The following is an 18792-nucleotide window of genomic DNA, read 5'->3' as shown; positions in this document are numbered from 1 at the left end:
GTTTCACATGTGCATGCCCAGATTCACCAACATATAATATGACAGTCTGCCTTTAAATAGAAGCGTTCCAGTGGAGGAGGGAGTTTCCCTAAATGGTTGTATGAGTTTGCTCAGAGAGGCTCACAGACCGGGTCGACCTCCTGCCCATCAAAATGGACGAGCAGCAGAAAGCCTCACCAGTGCAGGCTGGAGCCTGGTCTACTCGTCTGTGGAAAAGCTCCTGCGGAGTTGGCCTGTGAACTCCTGGAGAGCTGCAAAGACTCAACTCCTGAACAATGTGACGTGTGGATTTCCGAACAACTACCTCACATCCTGTCACAACAGCAACAACAACAACATTATTCATTCCAGCTACAGGCTGTCATCAGGCCATGGGTTTGTGTTGGGACAAACTTATATGGGACTTCTGAATCACGGCCATCGAACACCACGGGTCCAAATATTAAAAGAAATGGCAAAGAATCCCCTGCAGCTCTCTGCGTGGCGGGCGTGTCGAGATGTGAACCCCTCACCCCAATGTACAAATCAGACATCACACCCACCCGCCATGCACAGGTGAGCAGCTCTTCATGTTTGTCTGCATCCATGAGACACATTATGTCAGCACTCACACTGAATGTAGCTTTCCACTCGCCACTCCCTCCTCCCCCACACTCTGAGCTATGTCGAAGGCTTTTACTGTAGGAGGCTGAGTCACCGCAGATTCACAGAGCCAAGCCTGGAATAACTTCCAGAGATGAAGTGACTCAATCGGCTGTGAAACCAGCCCTGAATGCTCCGCAAAGGGAAATACACATACTGGCTGCTTTATCTCGGATTGCCTGCTTCTCATCGCAGGTGTAGCACTCAGACACGCCCCCTGAGGTTAAAAACAATGTACGGTACTAAAGTACAAATCTGCTGTTGTGCATGGAGCCTAGTTAGCATAAAGACTGGAAGCAGGGGAAACAGGCTCAGCTCTGTATTAAGTTTTTAAAAATCCCTCGACCAGCAGCCGTGAAGATTAATAATTGACAAGAAGTATCTAATTTGTCTATCAGACTTCTGTACATCCAGAGAGATTGACCCATGCTCTGTTGCTCTCCCTGAAGTTTTTCAATTTGTCTTCCCTGTAAAGGTTTTTTGTGGGGAGTTTTTCCTGTTTTGATGTGAGGGTCCTGGGACAGAGGATGTCGTATGTTGGACGGGTCGTAAAGCCCTCTGAGGCAAATTTGTGATTTTGGGGAAGACAGATGAATTCAATTGAATTCATTTGTATACAAACAGAAATGTAGAACAAGTACAATTGGTAACTATTCAAACAGTAGAAGAAGAGTTTATTAATCTGCCCAGCATATCTTTTCACAGTCTCTTACAGTGTGGGTTGCCAGATGAGGTCCATGTCTGGAGGTTTCAGTATGAGGCTCTGTACAGACACACTGGTACAAAACATGGCAGCTGTTGTTTTTCAACAAATAGTCACACTCACTAACTCAACTTAACACCCCAAATGTTCATTAAAAATGAATGTACATGTATCAGTGGCGGGCCGTCAGGGCCAGCAAGGCCTTCTCTGCTGGCCTAAACATCATCAGAATATATATTTTTTATATATTATTTTTCAAATATATAAGTTATATTATTTTTTAAGAGTTATTAGCTTCTCATTTTTAGTTTGCTTAAGTATTTTGGTTGCGTTGAGGGGCTGGTCTTTTGATTATTGGTTTTATCAAATCATATTCAGCATTTCTTATCTGCAGGGGGCTAACATCTGCCCTCAGGCCTGCAGAATCACAGCCCTGGGCGGGCTGGTATTCAAGTCAAAGGGAATGACAATCAATGGTCAACCATGTGTCTGTTATTCACACTCCCTTCTGGTAGGCTGGCAGGCCCAGGCCTTCCAGCGGGCAGCTAGAAGGGAATGCTGCAGCTTTTGATTGGATTACCAATTTGATTGGATATTGCCTATTGGATGTAGGGCCTAACCTCAGCTAAAAGAAACTGAATTGAATAAAGGAATTATTTGATGACTACAAAAATGTTTTTTTTTTTCAATGGCGGATGGCGGAGAGGAGATGAAGAAGTCGATTGGTCGAGGATATACTTGAATCTGCTTTGAAAGTTACCAATGCCTGCTTAGTGAACAAACGAGTGCAGTTAGTTTTTTTTTTCTTTTCTTTTTTCTCGTTCCCCGAAGCGCCGATTCTCGCAGCGAGACGGAGATGAGAGAGATGACATGCTGTTAGAGATAATCAACATCAGGCTGTTTAGTTTAGTTTAATAAATGAACAAAGACGTGCAGAAGAAAATGCGGGGCGGCCAATTTTTTTTTGTCATGCGATCTCAATACTACCAATACCGATCCGACGATGAGCAGAGCCTGGTCTGGTCTAGGGGCATCATAAGGGATAGTAAGAGGTTGATTAATTCGGGTGGGACTGTGTAGGACCTCACTGAAGGCACAGGCCCCAGGCCCACGGCCCGCCACTGACATGTATTAACTAACACACACATGTGTTAATACGAGCTTTACAAGTGCTAGTAATGCCCCTTTAGGGAACCAAGCTGGCTGTCTTCCCCTGCTTCAAGACTTCATGCTAAGCTAGGCTAAGGCTAAGTTTTGTTTTTGTGAAATGAATGATACGAATGGTGAGAAATAAATCTAAAAACTGTCAAACTCTTTAAAAACATGCTGAACTGAAGCTGATTTATAGTAAAAACTTGCAAAACCACCCATATGGATTGTTACACAATAATCAATGAGGCTACCTGCTCCCAGCTGAGACACCTCCTCCAGTTCTTTCTGAGTCTTAGCCGACGCAATGGCCTCTGGGAGTTTGAGTGTGAAAGGCAGGACATCCCTTGGTGAAAGAATGAGAAAATGTTGATGCACTTCAGCAAGTGTTGTCATACCTTACCGATTGTTTTTTAATCTATACTTTAAAATATATATGTGTACGTTGAGACAGAAGAAAACAAAGAGAAGCTGGGGAAGTGACGGGTGGATGGTTTACCTGCTAATACAGTAGAAGGCCACCAGGCGAAACAGATCTGCAAAGCTGATCCCAGATTCCTCGAGTGAAAAGGCTGCAAGCAAATGAAATGTTTACAAACTTAATAAATGCGAAGACATGAGCAGTTGTAGTCGCTTACAAGGCCTTTGCATTTGGAGCTTCTGTCACGAGAGGGGATGCTCTACAAAGGGAGGCCTTTGGTGGTCCAGCAGATGTTCAACCCTAATGACTTTAGGGATCCCTGTCTTTTCTTTTAGTAGACCTTTTTTTATGTCTATGCCAGTATGGAATGGATTTGGTGACATTTGGTGGATATATTCAGGGTTTCAAGGGATTCTGATGAATTTGTTGAACGGCTGACTTTTTATTGAGTACCACTAGCAGGCCAAAGTCTTCAATCATCCTCCAAGATACTGCATCTCCACATCTATAGTGATTGACACAACATTTGGCACAGATGATGGTTCCAAGAGGAGCAGTGGAATTTGGTACAGACATTAGAAGCAGAGTTCAAATCCCTTTTCAGCCCCCACCCCCTGTTTCATCAAGGTACTCCTACATCTGCTTTTTACTGTACAGAACCAACAAGTGACCGTTCCGTTGCTTTGGAGCTGGCTAATCTGAGACCTCCAAGGACAACATGTACCCTTCCCAATGTGATATGTAAGCACTGCTGTGCTGGTTAAGGAGCAGTGTGCCCTAAAAGGACTGGGGATTTGCATTGGTTCAGAGTGAAGTTTAAACCGTCGGTGCGTGGCTAACTTAAAGCAACAGGCCGTGCAAGAGGCCAACTGGAAAGCAGCTGACCCACTTCTAAAAGACAAACCAGGCCAAAAGCACAGCCATGCTATCCCCTTGCCCCTCCCATGGTTGCTGTCATTTCAGCGGGGGAAATCAACAGCTGGTGTGTCATCACACGTTGGCACCATCACAGCTCCATAAACTGAAGCACAGAACAATGTCGAATGACTAATTATTGGAAGTGATAGGCACAGATACAACTGAAATGACAATGACTGTTTTTGTGGGTTACGATCCCAATAGTCGACCTAAAGAATGCGGTTGATTTTCCCGTGTGGCATCCTATGTCAATATCTTGACTTTCGTCAAGTGTTCCTGAAGTTACACATCCACACAGCTGCTGAGCGACCGTATGGTACCTGTTCAATGTCACTGCTGAGGCAGTGCAAACAAATGACCACACAGACGAAGAACAGCTCATTGCCAGCAGCAATCTACTTGAACTCTCTGACCTTGAGGTGGTTGTAGTGGAACTAGACACAATCAGAGGAGCTGACCAGGAAAATGGAAAGACCACAACTGGAGCTCTGATCCAACGATCCAACCATGACAACTTCTGAGTCAATATGAATTTACTTTTCCGAGCAAACAAGGCATGGCCAGCGATTGAACCGTGGAACCTCTTCTGGACACAGCCAGATTACGTCGCGAACAGCAATGATTTTGAGATGTGTAACAATGTGATGTTCCTCACTGTACTGGCTCTCTCTGACGGGGAAGTGGCTGATGGGAGTTCCCGACGGATCCTCCTTCACACGCACAGACAGAACCTTTCTCTGCAGCGCAGCTGATTTCCTGACCAGGAAAACCTGTAAGTCATGAAGTATTCCATGTTAGGCAATAATCGAATAAGACACATTCGCATCTTGTATCCCGACGGCGGCCCCTCACCCCAGGGGGCTGCCGGAGCAGAATGCGACTGGCCTCCTCTTCACTGACAGCCAGCAGCAGCCACACCGGATGGGTTTGACTCAGCCTGTCCAACACGCTCATCCTCCTTCGCAAAGAGTCGTATCCCGAATCCCTCTCGCCCCCCTGTCCGCCACAGTGGGGGGACTGCAGGTAAACGCCGCTCACCTCACCCTCCAGCCTGGCAGAGAAACACACAGAAAGGGAGAGACACAGAGAGTGAAACTCTTTTGCCATCTGCTGGTGACGACTCGAACCAATGTGTGGATGCATTCTCAAACACTGGTGAGGGAAATACGATTTGGAAAGAACGCAGAGCCAGCTGATGCTGAAACACGGTGTGGCTTAGCGAGACAAAGATTTTCAGGCATGGAAAACAGAAGACGAGTCAGACTGAAGATAAGACCAAGTGGCGCCTTACCCTCGTAGATCCATGGGCTCTCTGTTGGCTGTCGGAGAGGTCTGGACCATCTCTCTCTTCAGCTCCCCAATCTCCAATGCAAATGTATCAATCAGCTGGAAGGAGACAGAATGAGAGGGGGGACAAGACGGAGAAGAGGAGAGGGGACAGCAGTGAAGGACACCGACAGCATTGCTCAAACATAAATTAGAAAGCGGGAGACTGTGCTGGTCACTTCTAGAACAAAGGGCAGAGTAACCGTTTCCTGTGTGCGGACCTCATTTCCTCCAGGAAGGAAAACACAAAGACAAAGAACCGACCCGCATCGACACCCAGACTGAAAGGTACCGTGTGCAAACACATGCAGAACTCTGGCAGGACGACTTGACTGAATGCTCCTCCCGCGCCATGCAGGACTGTTTCAGGAGATAATGTGTTGATCACGTAATCTCTGTTGAGCACGAATCAGTCAACAGATGATATAATAACGGCATGTAGGATCATGTCCTTGTACTGCGTTTAGTTTTGGCATGAGTTCTGACGACTGGTGGCAGATATGTGATCAACGATCGCTGACACAAAGCATATCTAGAACTCTTGTGGTCTGCTGCCCAGTGGCCACGGAGAAGGCAAACAGGAAGTGGAATGTAGCCGTTCAGTGAGTTACAATGCGGGCGATAACTTCAGCCCTGTTTGTTCAATTAACACTTGTTGACAATTTATGAGCAGCGTTTTATTTTTTCTAGGAGTTCTCTGGTGTCTCATGGATGATAATGTGCAGTGGATGCATTCGAGATAACGGCGACCTCGGGACCTGAATGAAGTCGCATTGAATACGTGGATCGTGTCGGGTGTGACTGAGTAATGAAAAGAATTACGATATTTGACAGAGATTGCTGCCATCGGGTAAAAGTATTTTATTTTCTCATAAGCGATGTTGCGCTGCCCGTGTTGATAAAATGGACCAATCAGTGGGACAGACTACCAAAACTAACTTCCTGTTTTCTCTGGAACGCCTGCATGCACCCGTCCTCTTTACCTAATGAAGCATCTTTGCCTTTCTGACCCCCGCTTCATCTCCCCTACCATTTGAAAACCTCTGGTGTAAAGAAATGAAAGATATTACAATACGTCCTGACAGAATTTAATTCAGCACGCTATTATAAATCCCCCAACTCCCGCTCGAAACATTTTAAAAATAGAATGGAAAAACTGCTCAGCTGCATTCAACTAATTGTTCCTCAAGTTGTTGTTTTCTTTTTTCAACCTCAAGTCCACATTCCCTCATTCTACATTGCAGAACCTCCTCAAAACACATCCGAGCAGATGTTGACGTTTGGCTGCTGTACCCTGATGATCTGGGTCAAACAGTTCTTGTGTCCTCAGCAGCCTCACGATTCCTGTCTGCAGAGCGCAATATAATGAAGACCGGAAATGTGAGGCATGTCAGTGTCATCGTGTCAGACTTCTTTAGGTAAGCTTACCCTATGTCGTGCAAACACAATGCACCATGTAGGAACACTTTACATTTCAACCAGGAGGAGGCCTCCTTGTCCAGCTGGGCTCCAGACCACAGCAACCACCGTCCCCTCTGACTCCCCCCTCGTGCGACTAAGTGGAACCAGCCCTGCTAGAGTCTCACACCGTTCCGCTTGAGCCCTGAGCGCTGTCCACTTCAAACCCAAAGTGAGGACGCTCAACGAGAGCCCTGGTGAAGACAGGGACAGCCCTGTAGAGGGACAGCCAGCTCTCTCATACATGTGCTGTCAAAAGCAGTGAGAACCCAAAAGCTACAAGCTACAAACAGACAAAGTTGCTGACTCGTGCTTATTCCTCGTGTCATCTCTCTCCTCCGGGGACACGGACCTCACTCCCCCTCCACCATCACGGAAATGCAATTCAAATCCCTGAAATGCACCTCAAGGAGACGAGGAGGAGCTTGGAGCATGGAAACACAGATGCACCCTAGAACTGTGCTGCAGAAAATACAGAAATTGTTCCTAAATAAGAGGTTGTGCACACCGGTGGCTCTGACAGCTTCGGCACGTCATCAGTAACGGACGTTATGGAACCAAGGATTGCTCATGTGGCTCCTCCCTCCTCGCATCTCTCTCACATCCTCACTGGGAGGAGACACCTGAGCATAATGACAAGCTGCAGTTGTCCGTTTAAACTAGCAGAACTACAAGCTGCCGACTGAGATCAGTTTTGAGGTTACAAAGTGCGAATCTGATTGTATTATTTTGAAAAAAAAGTTTTGGGATTTGCCTGGTTGGATGAACAAATCATGAAGTTGTTGCAATAGTTCTATTTCAATCTATTTGTTACATATTCAAACACTAATTCTTATTCAATATTATGGATTTGATATTACTGTATCTCCTTAAAGCTCAGGTGAAACAACAAAAAACAATGGAAACTGGTCCCACCTCAATTCCAGCACAGGAATGCTGTATACAAAGGGGAAGCACGGGGTAGGAGGAGCTCCGCAGCGAGAGATATGAATGTGCCAGTGGAGAAAATGAAAATGGGGAAGGAGCCATAGCAGAAGACATGGAAACTCCTGATCTAGAAAATGAAGGTGAACACGTATGTTGCTGAGTGGCTTCAAACATAAACGCACACCAGAGAGTTATTCATTCAGCTCCTTTAAACTTGTGTGTGTGTGTGTGTGTGTGTGTATGTGTGTGTGTGTGTCTGTGGAGGTAAGTGATTCTCTGCATGGACTTCTGGTAAAGCGATGAATGGAGTCACCGGGAAACTATGTTTGGTTTTGACAGACGCGTTTAGTGTTCGTGAGGATGGAAGAAACGTCAGTTAAAAGCGAGAGACAAACAACCTGAATGAACTAAGAAGTTCTGATGACGCTGCTGTAGCAACACTGGTAAAAATATACACACCCTCATGGCAGCAAGAGCAGATCTTCTTCCTATTTTTTGTCAGAGCATTTGTTTCATTGATTGCACTCAGGATGTAATTAGAATTTCAACAAATATATCATGTTTATTTTCCTACCCTGGCTTTAATCATCTTACTTTTTATATATTTTGTAATCTATTGAGTGTTTATATTCAATGAGAAGTTTGTGAAAGGTGTAATAAGCTAAGGCTTCAGCCTACACCGTTACATCAGTATAAACTATATCCACCCTGAGCTTTTTAAATGTTTAAAATATTACATTACATTACATTACATGTCATTTAGCAGACGCTTTTATCCAAAGCGACTTACAATAAGTGCATTTCAACCTAGAGTACAGCCTTCATGTATCTCCCGGCTTCTTTCGCCTCCTGTATGTCACGGCTCACAATGCAGAGAGTCATAGACAAACTTGCCGTGTTACTTTTCCTAGGTATGGACTGTGCGAACAGTGAATGAACTTATTATCAGTGGTGCTCATGGGAAATGTAGTCTTCGTTCCAGGAAAGCATGGACACTTTTGTCCACAGGGGTCGCCAAGAACCACCAAGTGGAACACTTTAAGTTGCCTTTACTTCAGCCAAAGCTAGGTGTGTCTATCTCACCAGCCAGCACTTGTTATATGCTGTACATGTAAATGATACATTTCTTTATGGGGGTAAAACAGAGAAGGTTTAACTACATTGTAACCAGATGTAGTCTCGTCTTTTAGGTTTGGGTTGTTCTGCTCATAACAAACAAGTGTTTAGTCAGCCTTTCCCAAAAAGCACATTTGGAACACAGAAAGTGTTGTGTTTTATATTTCAACAGGATTGTATTCTTCAAAGTCAGTCACATGAACCATCCATCAGTCCTCACCTTAAAGAAGCTCCCGCTCCTGTCTGTGAGGCCACTCAGGGCGTTCCTGGGCGGAGAGCTGGAGGCCATGTTGTCTTCCTGTCCACAGGACCGACCGAGGAACTCTTACGCCTGGGTCTGCAGCTCTGTGGGTCAGAAGAACGCTTCAGTCCAGACACTTCAGCTGTGGTGCAACCAGAGGACATTCCTGCTTTAGCCACAGACAGTTCTATGGACTCCCCACCCCCTTCACTTCTCTTCTTTTCCTTTCATCCTCCTGCCTTCTCCCTCTTTGTTTCCCTTTTCCATCACCCCTTGATCTCAGACAACTGTATTAATCCGTAGCCTCTGTCCTCTCATTATCTGTCTCTCTTGTTTCCTGTCTCTCTCACATTTTACCCTCCATTGCTCTGCCTGCCTTTGGACTCCCTTCCTGTGAGTCCTTTTATCTATCCTAAACCGGGAAAGTAAGAACCGATCCAAAATATGGAGCCAGCAGAGAGACACTTTTTTCACAAAAGGTTATGGACTTTGATGGACTGCATCAACTCTAATTACTGCTCTCTCACATGAGCGTACTACGCTGCTGACCAGGAGGAGAGGTTATGGGGGAGTCTGTTTTTTCCCCACCTAGATGAGAGGCAACCATTTTCTGAAAAGTGCCCAATCCGAGTCCTAATCGTAACTCTTAGCCTGCTTCCCAAGGAAGCAGCCTGTCAGCCACCATCCTTCACCCTGGCTTGCTAGCACTCAAGTCCATTTGCCCCCATGTCCTGAGCCTCTTTCCTCCAGAGGGTCCCGTCAATGTTGCCAACATCCAGACCTATGGAACTACATTTTTATGGTCGCCGTAGTTCCCCCGTTGGACGTAGAGAATGACATCATCGAATATTTAACTGAAAGTGTGACGACTACACAGTTATCACGGTGCTGGTCGTGCACCTCTGGATCTTTGTTACTAAGCGTGCTGAAGGCGTAGGGCTGTTCAGACCTAACCACCGTTAATACTGATAAAAGCAAATAGCTTGAATTAGGAAGTAAAATTACCTATTAATTTAATGAATATGTCTCAGGATGTTATACAGACATTTTGATATGCTTTAATAGTGGGAAATCATAGAACAGTGAGTAACAATGAATGAATATTTATTCTAGACAAATCAAATTGCTTACCTTCATTTTTTTACAATACATGTGTTATTGTTATAATATGTGGATTGTATCAAGGCAATACATTAGATCCATAAATATCTAGTATGAGGTATGAGTTTACAATTCATTACAATTGCTTCTTTCAACAAGGTTTCAGGCTCACTGAGCTACATGCTGCTGTCAGAGGGGCAGAAAAGAACTCCCAAACCTGGGTCATGTTATCGCCCCAAGGCCAACCAGATGCTGGTGTGTGTGTGTGTGTGTGTGTTCACAGGACAGGGAGGAATGGAAAGAGTTTGATTTAAATACACTGACTTGGCCGTTTACTTTACTTACTTACTTCAATTAGAAAGACTATTCCTTAAAAACAGCTCCACCAGGAAGGAGTCTGATCGCTCACAGCTTTTTCCATGAACTGTTTATGGACGTTCTGTCAGTCAAACACCAGCCTGACCAACAGCCTAACCTCTAATTATAGATTCAGCAGGCTTGCAATGGCAACATGCGAACACCGATGAAACTTCATATAAAAATGGTAAGAAAAGCAGACACCAGACCCGCCCAGCCGCAACTTTCCAAAAGGTCGACGAAGAAAAGCCCTGGCGGTTTTCTCTGGGACATTCCCTTTAAATGAGTACCAGGAACCCTGGGTGAGCCGAGGAAGGAGGTGGGCAATATCTCCACGTAACTCCTGTTTTTGAGATGTAGAAAGGAAAAGGGGGAGGAGAGCAGATGAGCAGATAGGGTGGGAGCCTCCCAATGACCAGATAATACTGCAATACCTCCATCATAGCAGCGCTTGTTGTGGTTGAGTAATGAAAGACAGACAAAAGGTAAACATTTTAATGACTTCGGCCCAAGCCCGTACTGCAACCCCAGACCCTCAGGGGCCCCGGGGGCAACTTGAAATTGGGATTTTTTGTTATTGTATATTTCCCTGAGAATGTGCACCACTGAAGCACAAAATGAACTCCAATGAACTCAAAGCTGAAATGGCCGCCTGCCCCCGTTTGATTCAGGTCAGAGATGAGCCTTCATTTTATGAAGGAAAAGCATGCAGGGAGATCTCAAAATGATCTGCTGGATTCTGTCCAACAAAGAATAGTTTTAACCTATTTCCCAGGATGCAACACCTCCACATGTTGGAAGCTGGTAACGGAATATCTCTGCAGCGGCCTTTTTAACATGATCCACACATAAACATCAATAAATCCACCTCGAATTCACAGAAAAAATATGCCTCTTACAGCTTCAGATCTTTTCTAATAATCATTAACAATCAGACTTTCATCGGTCTAAACAATAAACAAACGCGATGCTCAAGGTGTAACCTAAAGCAAACTTATACCCATAATACGTATTTCTTTTATCCCCCAAAGCCTGTAATTGTTGTTCCAATGGAGGGATGGAAGAAGCTATATTTCAGGATGTGAATCAATGCTGGAAGCTGATACTCAGTCCCGGTGGCAGTTCGCTCCTGTGGAAGCTTCCAGTGTTCACAGTTTACTCTCACACCGGCTGCTGCTTTCATAAACCAGCCAGGCTCTCGGTTCGGCCTTCAACTAGCAGAGAAGTGGTTTGACCAGTTTAAAAATGTAAATACACAGAAATCACAGACAAAGCAGAACGATCTCTCTCTCGACCATTACAACAACAGCAACTGTCCTTTTAAGCCCAGCAGACACAAACACCATCGGCTCCACCACACGATCAAATGCCGACGAGTCCGGAGTCGTTAAAATACCTTGCAGCTGATTCACTTCCATGCAACTCGGGTTCCGTCGGCCTCAAAAGCCTGAAAAGTCTCAGAGAAGCTAATCTCTCCAGCAGATTCCGAAGCAGCTTAAAAGAGGAAAGTGTCCCTTCACTACCTGGATGGGCATCAGCTCACTGCTCACGAAGAGATCCGTTCAGACGGGTCTCACAGATCATGTGGAGGTGTTGCAACACGTTGCCAAGACAGACGTTCATACGCTCCAATAACTTGGCAGCAGAATAATTCCTTATGAAATAAACAAGTGAGAGACTTCCTTCCCCAGAGGGCGGGGAAGGAGACCTCTGCACGTTGAGAGAGCAGGGAAGGATGTCTTATGTATATGCATTCATTTTCAGCACAGATTTAGATGTTACTCATTTCATAACCCGTGTTATTTTAAATCCACATTCCCTCAGCAGCCCCAGAAAGACTCCTATACCTTCAGTGTCTCTAACTTAGTATTTCACTCTTTTTCCACCAAAATGAATCCAATAAATATGCAGGTTTTTTTACATATGGGAAAACCCAAGGAAAGCAATGGTCTGCTTTTTCTCTGGCGCGTCACGTTCAACCACACAGTTGAAAACAGAGTTATGAATCATTGATGATGTTACGCTGCTCCTTTTCTGGATCTCACTTATTCAGTCGCTCTTTTCTCTTAAACAAGAGTTGGTGACGGTTGGGTTTTGATGAGGTTTATTTAGTCAATGAGTCTGACTGCAGTCTGGTGGCTTTAAGGATGTTGCATATTGATTGTATGTTTTCTTTGTGGATAACTTAGAATAATCGTCCAAATCCCTTCTCACTTCACTGTGCGTCACATAGCATGGCGCCGAGAAGACCCCGGGGCTGAAATGAGTGTATGAAGTTTCAATCGCTGCTGGTTGGATGAATGAACCACACCGGGATATCAATGCTGAACCTTTGGAGACAAAAGCCACACGCTGGTGGGTTTTATCCAGTGGGAAAAGGTTATGGTCAACATTGGGATTGGTCAGCATTCTGTCAGGGTTTAATACCAATGTGAGAATTGGTAGAAATTAATATTCCATTCAAATACTAGGATTTAAGAGGGATTGACCATTTCAGTTATTATTAAAGGTATTATAATAACGTCAGGAAGGGCTTGTTAAAAGTGAAACGGTGTAGCTTGATGTAGAACTGCAGTCTTTGTTGTTTCCCTGTGTAACGTTTGTTATGGTCAGGAAAGGAGCACGTGACCTTCCCGAACCTGCGATCACATGCAGCGTGTGCTTCTGCAGGAGAAAAGTGTGCAAGCATGAAATAAATAGATAAGAGCCACAGATAAAAAATAATAATACAAAATATAAATCTGTATCACTAATCATGTAAGGCTTCTGAGACTTCAGCTCCACTCAGAGCCACACTGAGTTTGGATCTTTGGTAAACTCTCTGATGTCTCCTGCATCCAAACACAGTGCTGCTCGGAGAGGACCGAGGACCGAGCAGCAGCTCGGACACTTTGAGCTCTCGGTTCCATCAGTGCGCGCGCTCACTGCGCACAGGACCTCCGTTTTTTAACTCTTCCAAAGACACAATGATCAGGGACGTTTTCCTCTCGAGTAAAAACTACCATTCCCTTTGTTATCAGTGTACATAGATTCACTTCCTTGCTGGTTAGAGTCCTCCAGAGTCCCGTTGCAAAAAGACTTGACTCACCTTTCCAGTGCGCGCCGCCCGCGCCGCACCGCCGCCGTTGGGTTCGGGTTCGTCGTGACACCGAGGAGCCTGGCTGTCCCCCGGACCCGCCCGGTTACATGTTTAACGGCGTACAGACAGACCGAGACGCTGGGTCCTGAGTAGCAGGACCGAGAGAGACCCAGATGTGCGGGGGGGGGGGAGGCCACAGTAACATGACGCCTCTGCCTGATTGGCTGAGGAACTGGTGACGAGATTTCACCTTTTCTTAACATGTTGTCCAGATGTTCATGGTGGTCACACTCCAGGTATCACTGCGAGGACCGTTTGATATGTAGACACGTTACAGTATAATATTGAACATATACATGATGTCCATCACAAAATGAATACACTTGACAATGTATGTGAGAGATGTGGGCTGATGAACTAAAGGTAACATAGGTTCTCTTAAAAGGACAACCAATGGCTAAATAATAAATAATTCTCATAACATCCAAAAAAGGGGGAGGGGGGGCGGGGAGGGGGGGGGGGGAGTGACCGGAAACATGAGACACATTGTATAGGCTGCTGGGGGACGTTTTATGATACACTGCACCTCTTTCTTCTCTCTCTACTTATGGATGAATTTTCATCTCTCCGTTGCACATTATTAACTCTGCTTCCTCCCCGGAGTCCTTGTGACTTCACGTCTTATAGGGTCCATTGGACATGGCTGGGTCTGAAACCATGGCCCTACTGATGCCCCGCCCACTCCTCCTCTCTACCTCCATCTGCATGATGGATCACGGAGGTCTGGATCGTGGTCCATCATATATATATATATATATATATATTATATATATATGCATATTAAGCTTCCTGCAGTCAACATTGTCGCTAACATATCCAGGTTTATTTATTATTATTTATATTCTTCTAACGTTACCCTGCTATGTGTTTGCGTCATAGAACACTGTAAATACGAATAAATATATCACAGGCTTTTATTTTGACTTTCATTTTAAGCACTTCCGTTCTATCGTGTTTGGTTCCAGACAGAAACGGAATACACAAGTGTTTTTTCGTTTTTGGTTTCAAACGGTAAACGAAGAAACCACGTTATTTCCTTATTCCGTATTTTGAATGAAACGAAAAAACAGACGAACAAAACCTACACGGACCGACGAGGTCACCATGGAAACATTGTCACATGACATGTTTGTTCTCTGGCTCTGTGACGTCGCTAGTGACGTCACGGCGCACCGAACCAGAGTCTATCTAGAAGTGACTTCCAGCAGGAATTTGTTCTGTGAATTGGCAGAAACCCCCACCACGACGTGTGGTAAGAGAGGTAATGGGGTGTGGGGCTCTGTGAGATTCACAGAAAGGGTGGGTGGGGTGGGAAGGCGATTCTCGAATCGCCAAGGTCCAAAAGATAAAAGAGAAACAAAAATGAAATTAATTTCTTACATAAAGAAATTAAAAACGTGTTCAAGTGCGTTGTCTTTTTGAATGCATTTGTATTCCTTTTTAATCGTGGATATATTCAAAAATGCATTTGCAGAAGTATTAATACAAGACGGTGTGGATGTGCCGCTCACACAAGGTGGTGGCTTGTGTGTGTGTGTGTGCGTCCGTTTCATTGGACGTCTCTTTGACTTAACCTCCTCTCCACCTGTTCAGTTTTCAGTGATTTTCACCAGCAACACACCATATCACCGGGTGTCCATGCAGTTGCAGCTCCAGGACCTGTCCACAGCATAGTGCTTCGCAGCCCCCCCCCCCCCCCCCCCCCCTCCCAAGTGGAGAAAATATGCTCAAAATGATGATTCTTACCTTTTAGTGCAAGGAGAAGAAGTGCGTTGATTTCAGATGTATGAAAAAGGTATGTGTCTCACTTTATTGCTATACAACTTGCTGTTTCAGTGCTGAGCCCACAAAGACATGGGGGAGTGATTTGTGGATGTAAATCAGTTTATTGCAAGAAGACCACTGGGAACAAGGCCACCATCTTCATCTCTGTGCCCAGAGGTCCTCATCAACAAAAGAAATGAGAATTTACAAACAATTCAAAGAGACATGAGCATAACACTTATCAGCTGAACACTAACTGCTGCAGGCCTACAGTCTAAATAGGGACAGATCTCAAATACCACCGCTTAGTTATTCCAACATCTGTTTTCTAATAGGAGGAAAATTATCTCGGTGATGCATTAAAATTACACACAAAATAATCTGAATGATGAAAGATTACTAGTAGCCTACCTGTAAATCAGGGGTGCTCACACTTTTTCAGCATGCGAGCTACTTATTATGTGACCGAGTCAAGGCGATCGACCGACGGGGGGGGGTGCTAGTGAGAGTCGCGCGCGAGCCTTGAAGGATTGTTGACGGGGGGTGCTAGACTTTTATTTTGCTCCGTCCCGATGCGCGCAAACCGGTGTCGGAGCTCCGCGGTGCACGAGACGGCGGGCAGAGGACTGTTAACGCGACACGTAGAGACATAAATGACATGCTGCTGCTGTAATGTGGCGCCATAGAGAAAGTGACAGGGGGGCGGGCCAATTTTTTTTAATATCATGCGAACTACCATACAACGCCGCGATCGACTGGCAGGTCGCCGCGATCGACCGGTCGATCGCGATCGACGTATTGAGCACCCCTGCAGTGTAAATACTCCCTCACCGCCTCGTACCGGCTGTGTAAATGACCCACAGCGCTCATCAGCGCCCTCTGGTGGCTGCAGGAAGAGCAGCAACTCCTACAGAGGAGGCTTTCTTTTCCCTTTCTTTTTTTGTTGTTTTACTAAGCGGCAACTTTATTTAATATGAGAATTCTCAACGAGAATCGTTGAAGGTAAAACATTGAAATACATAGCTCCCACATTTTGTCAGAACTCATGCTGAATACTGTTGACACAGGTGTTTGTTTGTTTGGGGCTCAAAGACAAGCAGGATGTGTTGGCAGAGAGTTTAAGCAGTGTTAAGCAATCCCTGTGTTTATGCCCCCTGTGTTTAAGAAACCATGTTAAGTGACTCTTCATCACACCACTGGATTGTCTTCCACTCATGTGATAAACGTGGCGTGTCTCACCGAATCCCCCCCCCCCCCCCCCCCATGTGTTTGTACAATATACAAATGTTGCAATATCTTTCCAAACTATACAAATCGTATACATTATAAAGTACTATTATTAGATATAAACAACATCAAGTCAGTTCCCAGTACTATTACATGTTAGGTACGCTCCAGTAAATACCTTACCTAACTATACAGTAAAGCCTGTGCAAAGGGCTGAAACTGGTGGTTAGACATGATCTTTGAATAAATTAATTCATAAATAAATCATGATCATGTCTTCCCAGTAACAGTAATGCCTTGGCTCCCCCTCGAGACTGTGACATGGCTGCATGTGCACACACACACACACACACGTGCGCACAGGGCACTCACGCTAACTCTTAAGTCCAAATCTAACATTTCTTACTCCTATTTTAAAAATACTTTTGGCTTAAAGCAGTTACAAGTATTACACTCAAAAATGATTCTTTAGTATGAACATGACGTCTACCGTCTAGAGGGGACTGTAAATTCAGTAGTTCTATGTTGAGAGTAGCTGCAGACGCTTTGCAACGATGGAATAATACTTCTAAAGTGACAGTGATGGATGTCAGTTCCCTCAGAGCAGACGCTTTAGCTATGTGTCATTTATTCAATATTATTATACTTGAGAAGAAGGAAGCAGACGTGTGTTGTATGTGAACAGTGTGTTAACACATCTGGACTACAGCATGCTGTGTAGCTGGTGCTGAGCACGGACACATCTGGACCAGATCACGACGGCTCGGCAAGCCCTGATGCAGTGGTGCAGAAGAGAATCCCATGTACCAGCTAATATTATATATATTTACATACATATGTATATTTACACAGAGAATGCCAGGTTTGAATTCGAAATACCTAAGTGGTGTGCTTATATTCAAACTTTTACAAAGAGTAACAAAGAATCCAGCTAAAAAGGTCCGTTAGTGCAGGATCTCTCTGGTTCCTCCAGCCAGCAGCAGCGTCTTCAGCAGCAGGAGCCCAACACGACCTTTGGGTTCATGAGACGATCGGAGGCCATCTCTGCGTTCTGGTCCCAACAAACTAACTACAACTTATGGTGTTATTGCACCGAAAGAGCTCTATCTTTCTATTAAAAGAAAAGAAAAGAAAAAGGTCGGACTTGTTTTCAAGGCGCAGAGAAACTGGAAGCCAGGTGAGGTTTCCTCTATCGACCAGAGGCAGGAGGGGGGAGGTCAGTGGATGTCTCGGCACATGGGGAGGTTGACGAAGATGAAGACGTTGAACTCGATGAGGATGGAGAAGCAGAGGAAGATGGCGTACAGGATGAGGCAGGCCAGGCCCAGTCGCCAGTCCAGAGTCCATTTGTTCAGGTGGACGCCGAGAACCTGCAGACAGGATGGACGGAGAACGGATGGTAACTACAGCGCACAGAGAATCTAAATACTGGCAGGTGAACGATTAGCATGGCCGTCCCACAAAGAGCAGACTTGGACACGAGGACGGGTGGGGCGATCTGTCATGACCCGGAGTTCTGTGTCTTGTTTTGTGTCTTATTTTGAAGTCCCTGTCTCTCTTGTCCTCTGTTTCCCTGCATTTCCTGTCCTTGTAATTGTCTGCCCTGTTCCTGATTGTTTCCTTCTGTGTGATTGCTAGCCCCGCCTTCATTGTGTCCACCTGTGTCTCGTTCCCCGTTGTCCAATCACCTGCACCTCTCTGTGTCTTTAAACCCTGTTTGTCTCATTCCCCAGTGAGGGGTTGCCCTGTTTAGTTCGTGTTTGCCCTTGACCTGTTTTGAGCGAAAGATTAAATCTTCTGTGGACCGTTGTCCTCGCTCTCTCTCTGACTACGACATCCTGACACGATCAGTCTGGTCCGGGTCATTTTGTCCACATGAGCTTCTGTGTTTCTTTAACAAAATGCATGAAAATAGCAGCAGAATCACGAGCGCGCTGGTTTTACCACATGATGCGCTCTTTGTCCTCCTATGGAGGTCATCTGATAGGCCCCGCCTCCACCCCAATCATCCAGCCTGCTGGGGATGGGACTCCACATCCGGTTCCAAATGGTGTTTCCATGCGCCGAGGGACGAGGTTGCCATATTCTACGTTCAATGATCATCCATTCATGCACCATATCAATTCTTCCTGACAGATGAGTGACCTCATGTGGAGAAAATGTTCTTTGAGCCAAATAACCAGATTGTATCAGCCTTGTGGTCCCAGGATGAATGTTGGTGGGAATATCATCCCATATGTAGCTATATACCTATGGTATGTGGATTGTGGGTACTGATTTGAACATAAATTTATTTTTGTTAT

General features: G+C 45.2%; 2 protein-coding genes across 3 annotated transcripts in view; both read right to left on the bottom strand.

Annotated features, from left to right (window-relative positions):
• Positions 1 to 13584, bottom strand: part of LOC130189595 (ras and Rab interactor 2-like) — a 29297-nt gene extending 15713 nt beyond the window's left edge. Inside the window, exons 1-7 of one of the 2 annotated variants that reach the window (XM_056408468.1) lie at positions 13448 to 13584; positions 8881 to 9005; positions 5125 to 5219; positions 4686 to 4884; positions 4489 to 4603; positions 2994 to 3066; positions 2749 to 2840 (exon numbers count right to left, since the gene is read on the bottom strand). In XM_056408468.1, coding sequence (XP_056264443.1) covers positions 2749 to 2840; positions 2994 to 3066; positions 4489 to 4603; positions 4686 to 4884; positions 5125 to 5219; positions 8881 to 8949 — 643 coding nt within the window. In that variant the 5' untranslated portion in view covers positions 8950 to 9005; positions 13448 to 13584. The remainder of the gene's footprint in view (positions 1 to 2748; positions 2841 to 2993; positions 3067 to 4488; positions 4604 to 4685; positions 4885 to 5124; positions 5220 to 8880; positions 9006 to 13447) is intronic. The other variant, XM_056408466.1, reaches the window with a different exon arrangement.
• A 2160-nt stretch (positions 13585 to 15744) lies between these two features.
• Positions 15745 to 18792, bottom strand: part of LOC130189596 (sodium/potassium/calcium exchanger 3-like) — a 48957-nt gene continuing 45909 nt past the window's right edge. Inside the window, exon 17 of the mRNA XM_056408469.1 lies at positions 15745 to 17859. Within this exon, the coding sequence (XP_056264444.1) occupies positions 17707 to 17859 (153 nt within the window). The 3' untranslated portion in view covers positions 15745 to 17706. The remainder of the gene's footprint in view (positions 17860 to 18792) is intronic.

This window comes from Pseudoliparis swirei, chromosome 24 (assembly GCF_029220125.1).
Source record: "Pseudoliparis swirei isolate HS2019 ecotype Mariana Trench chromosome 24, NWPU_hadal_v1, whole genome shotgun sequence".
NCBI lineage: Eukaryota > Metazoa > Chordata > Actinopteri > Perciformes > Liparidae > Pseudoliparis > Pseudoliparis swirei.
The sequence above is the reverse complement of the archived record's forward strand: the minus strand, read 5'-3'. Positions and strand labels throughout refer to the sequence as shown.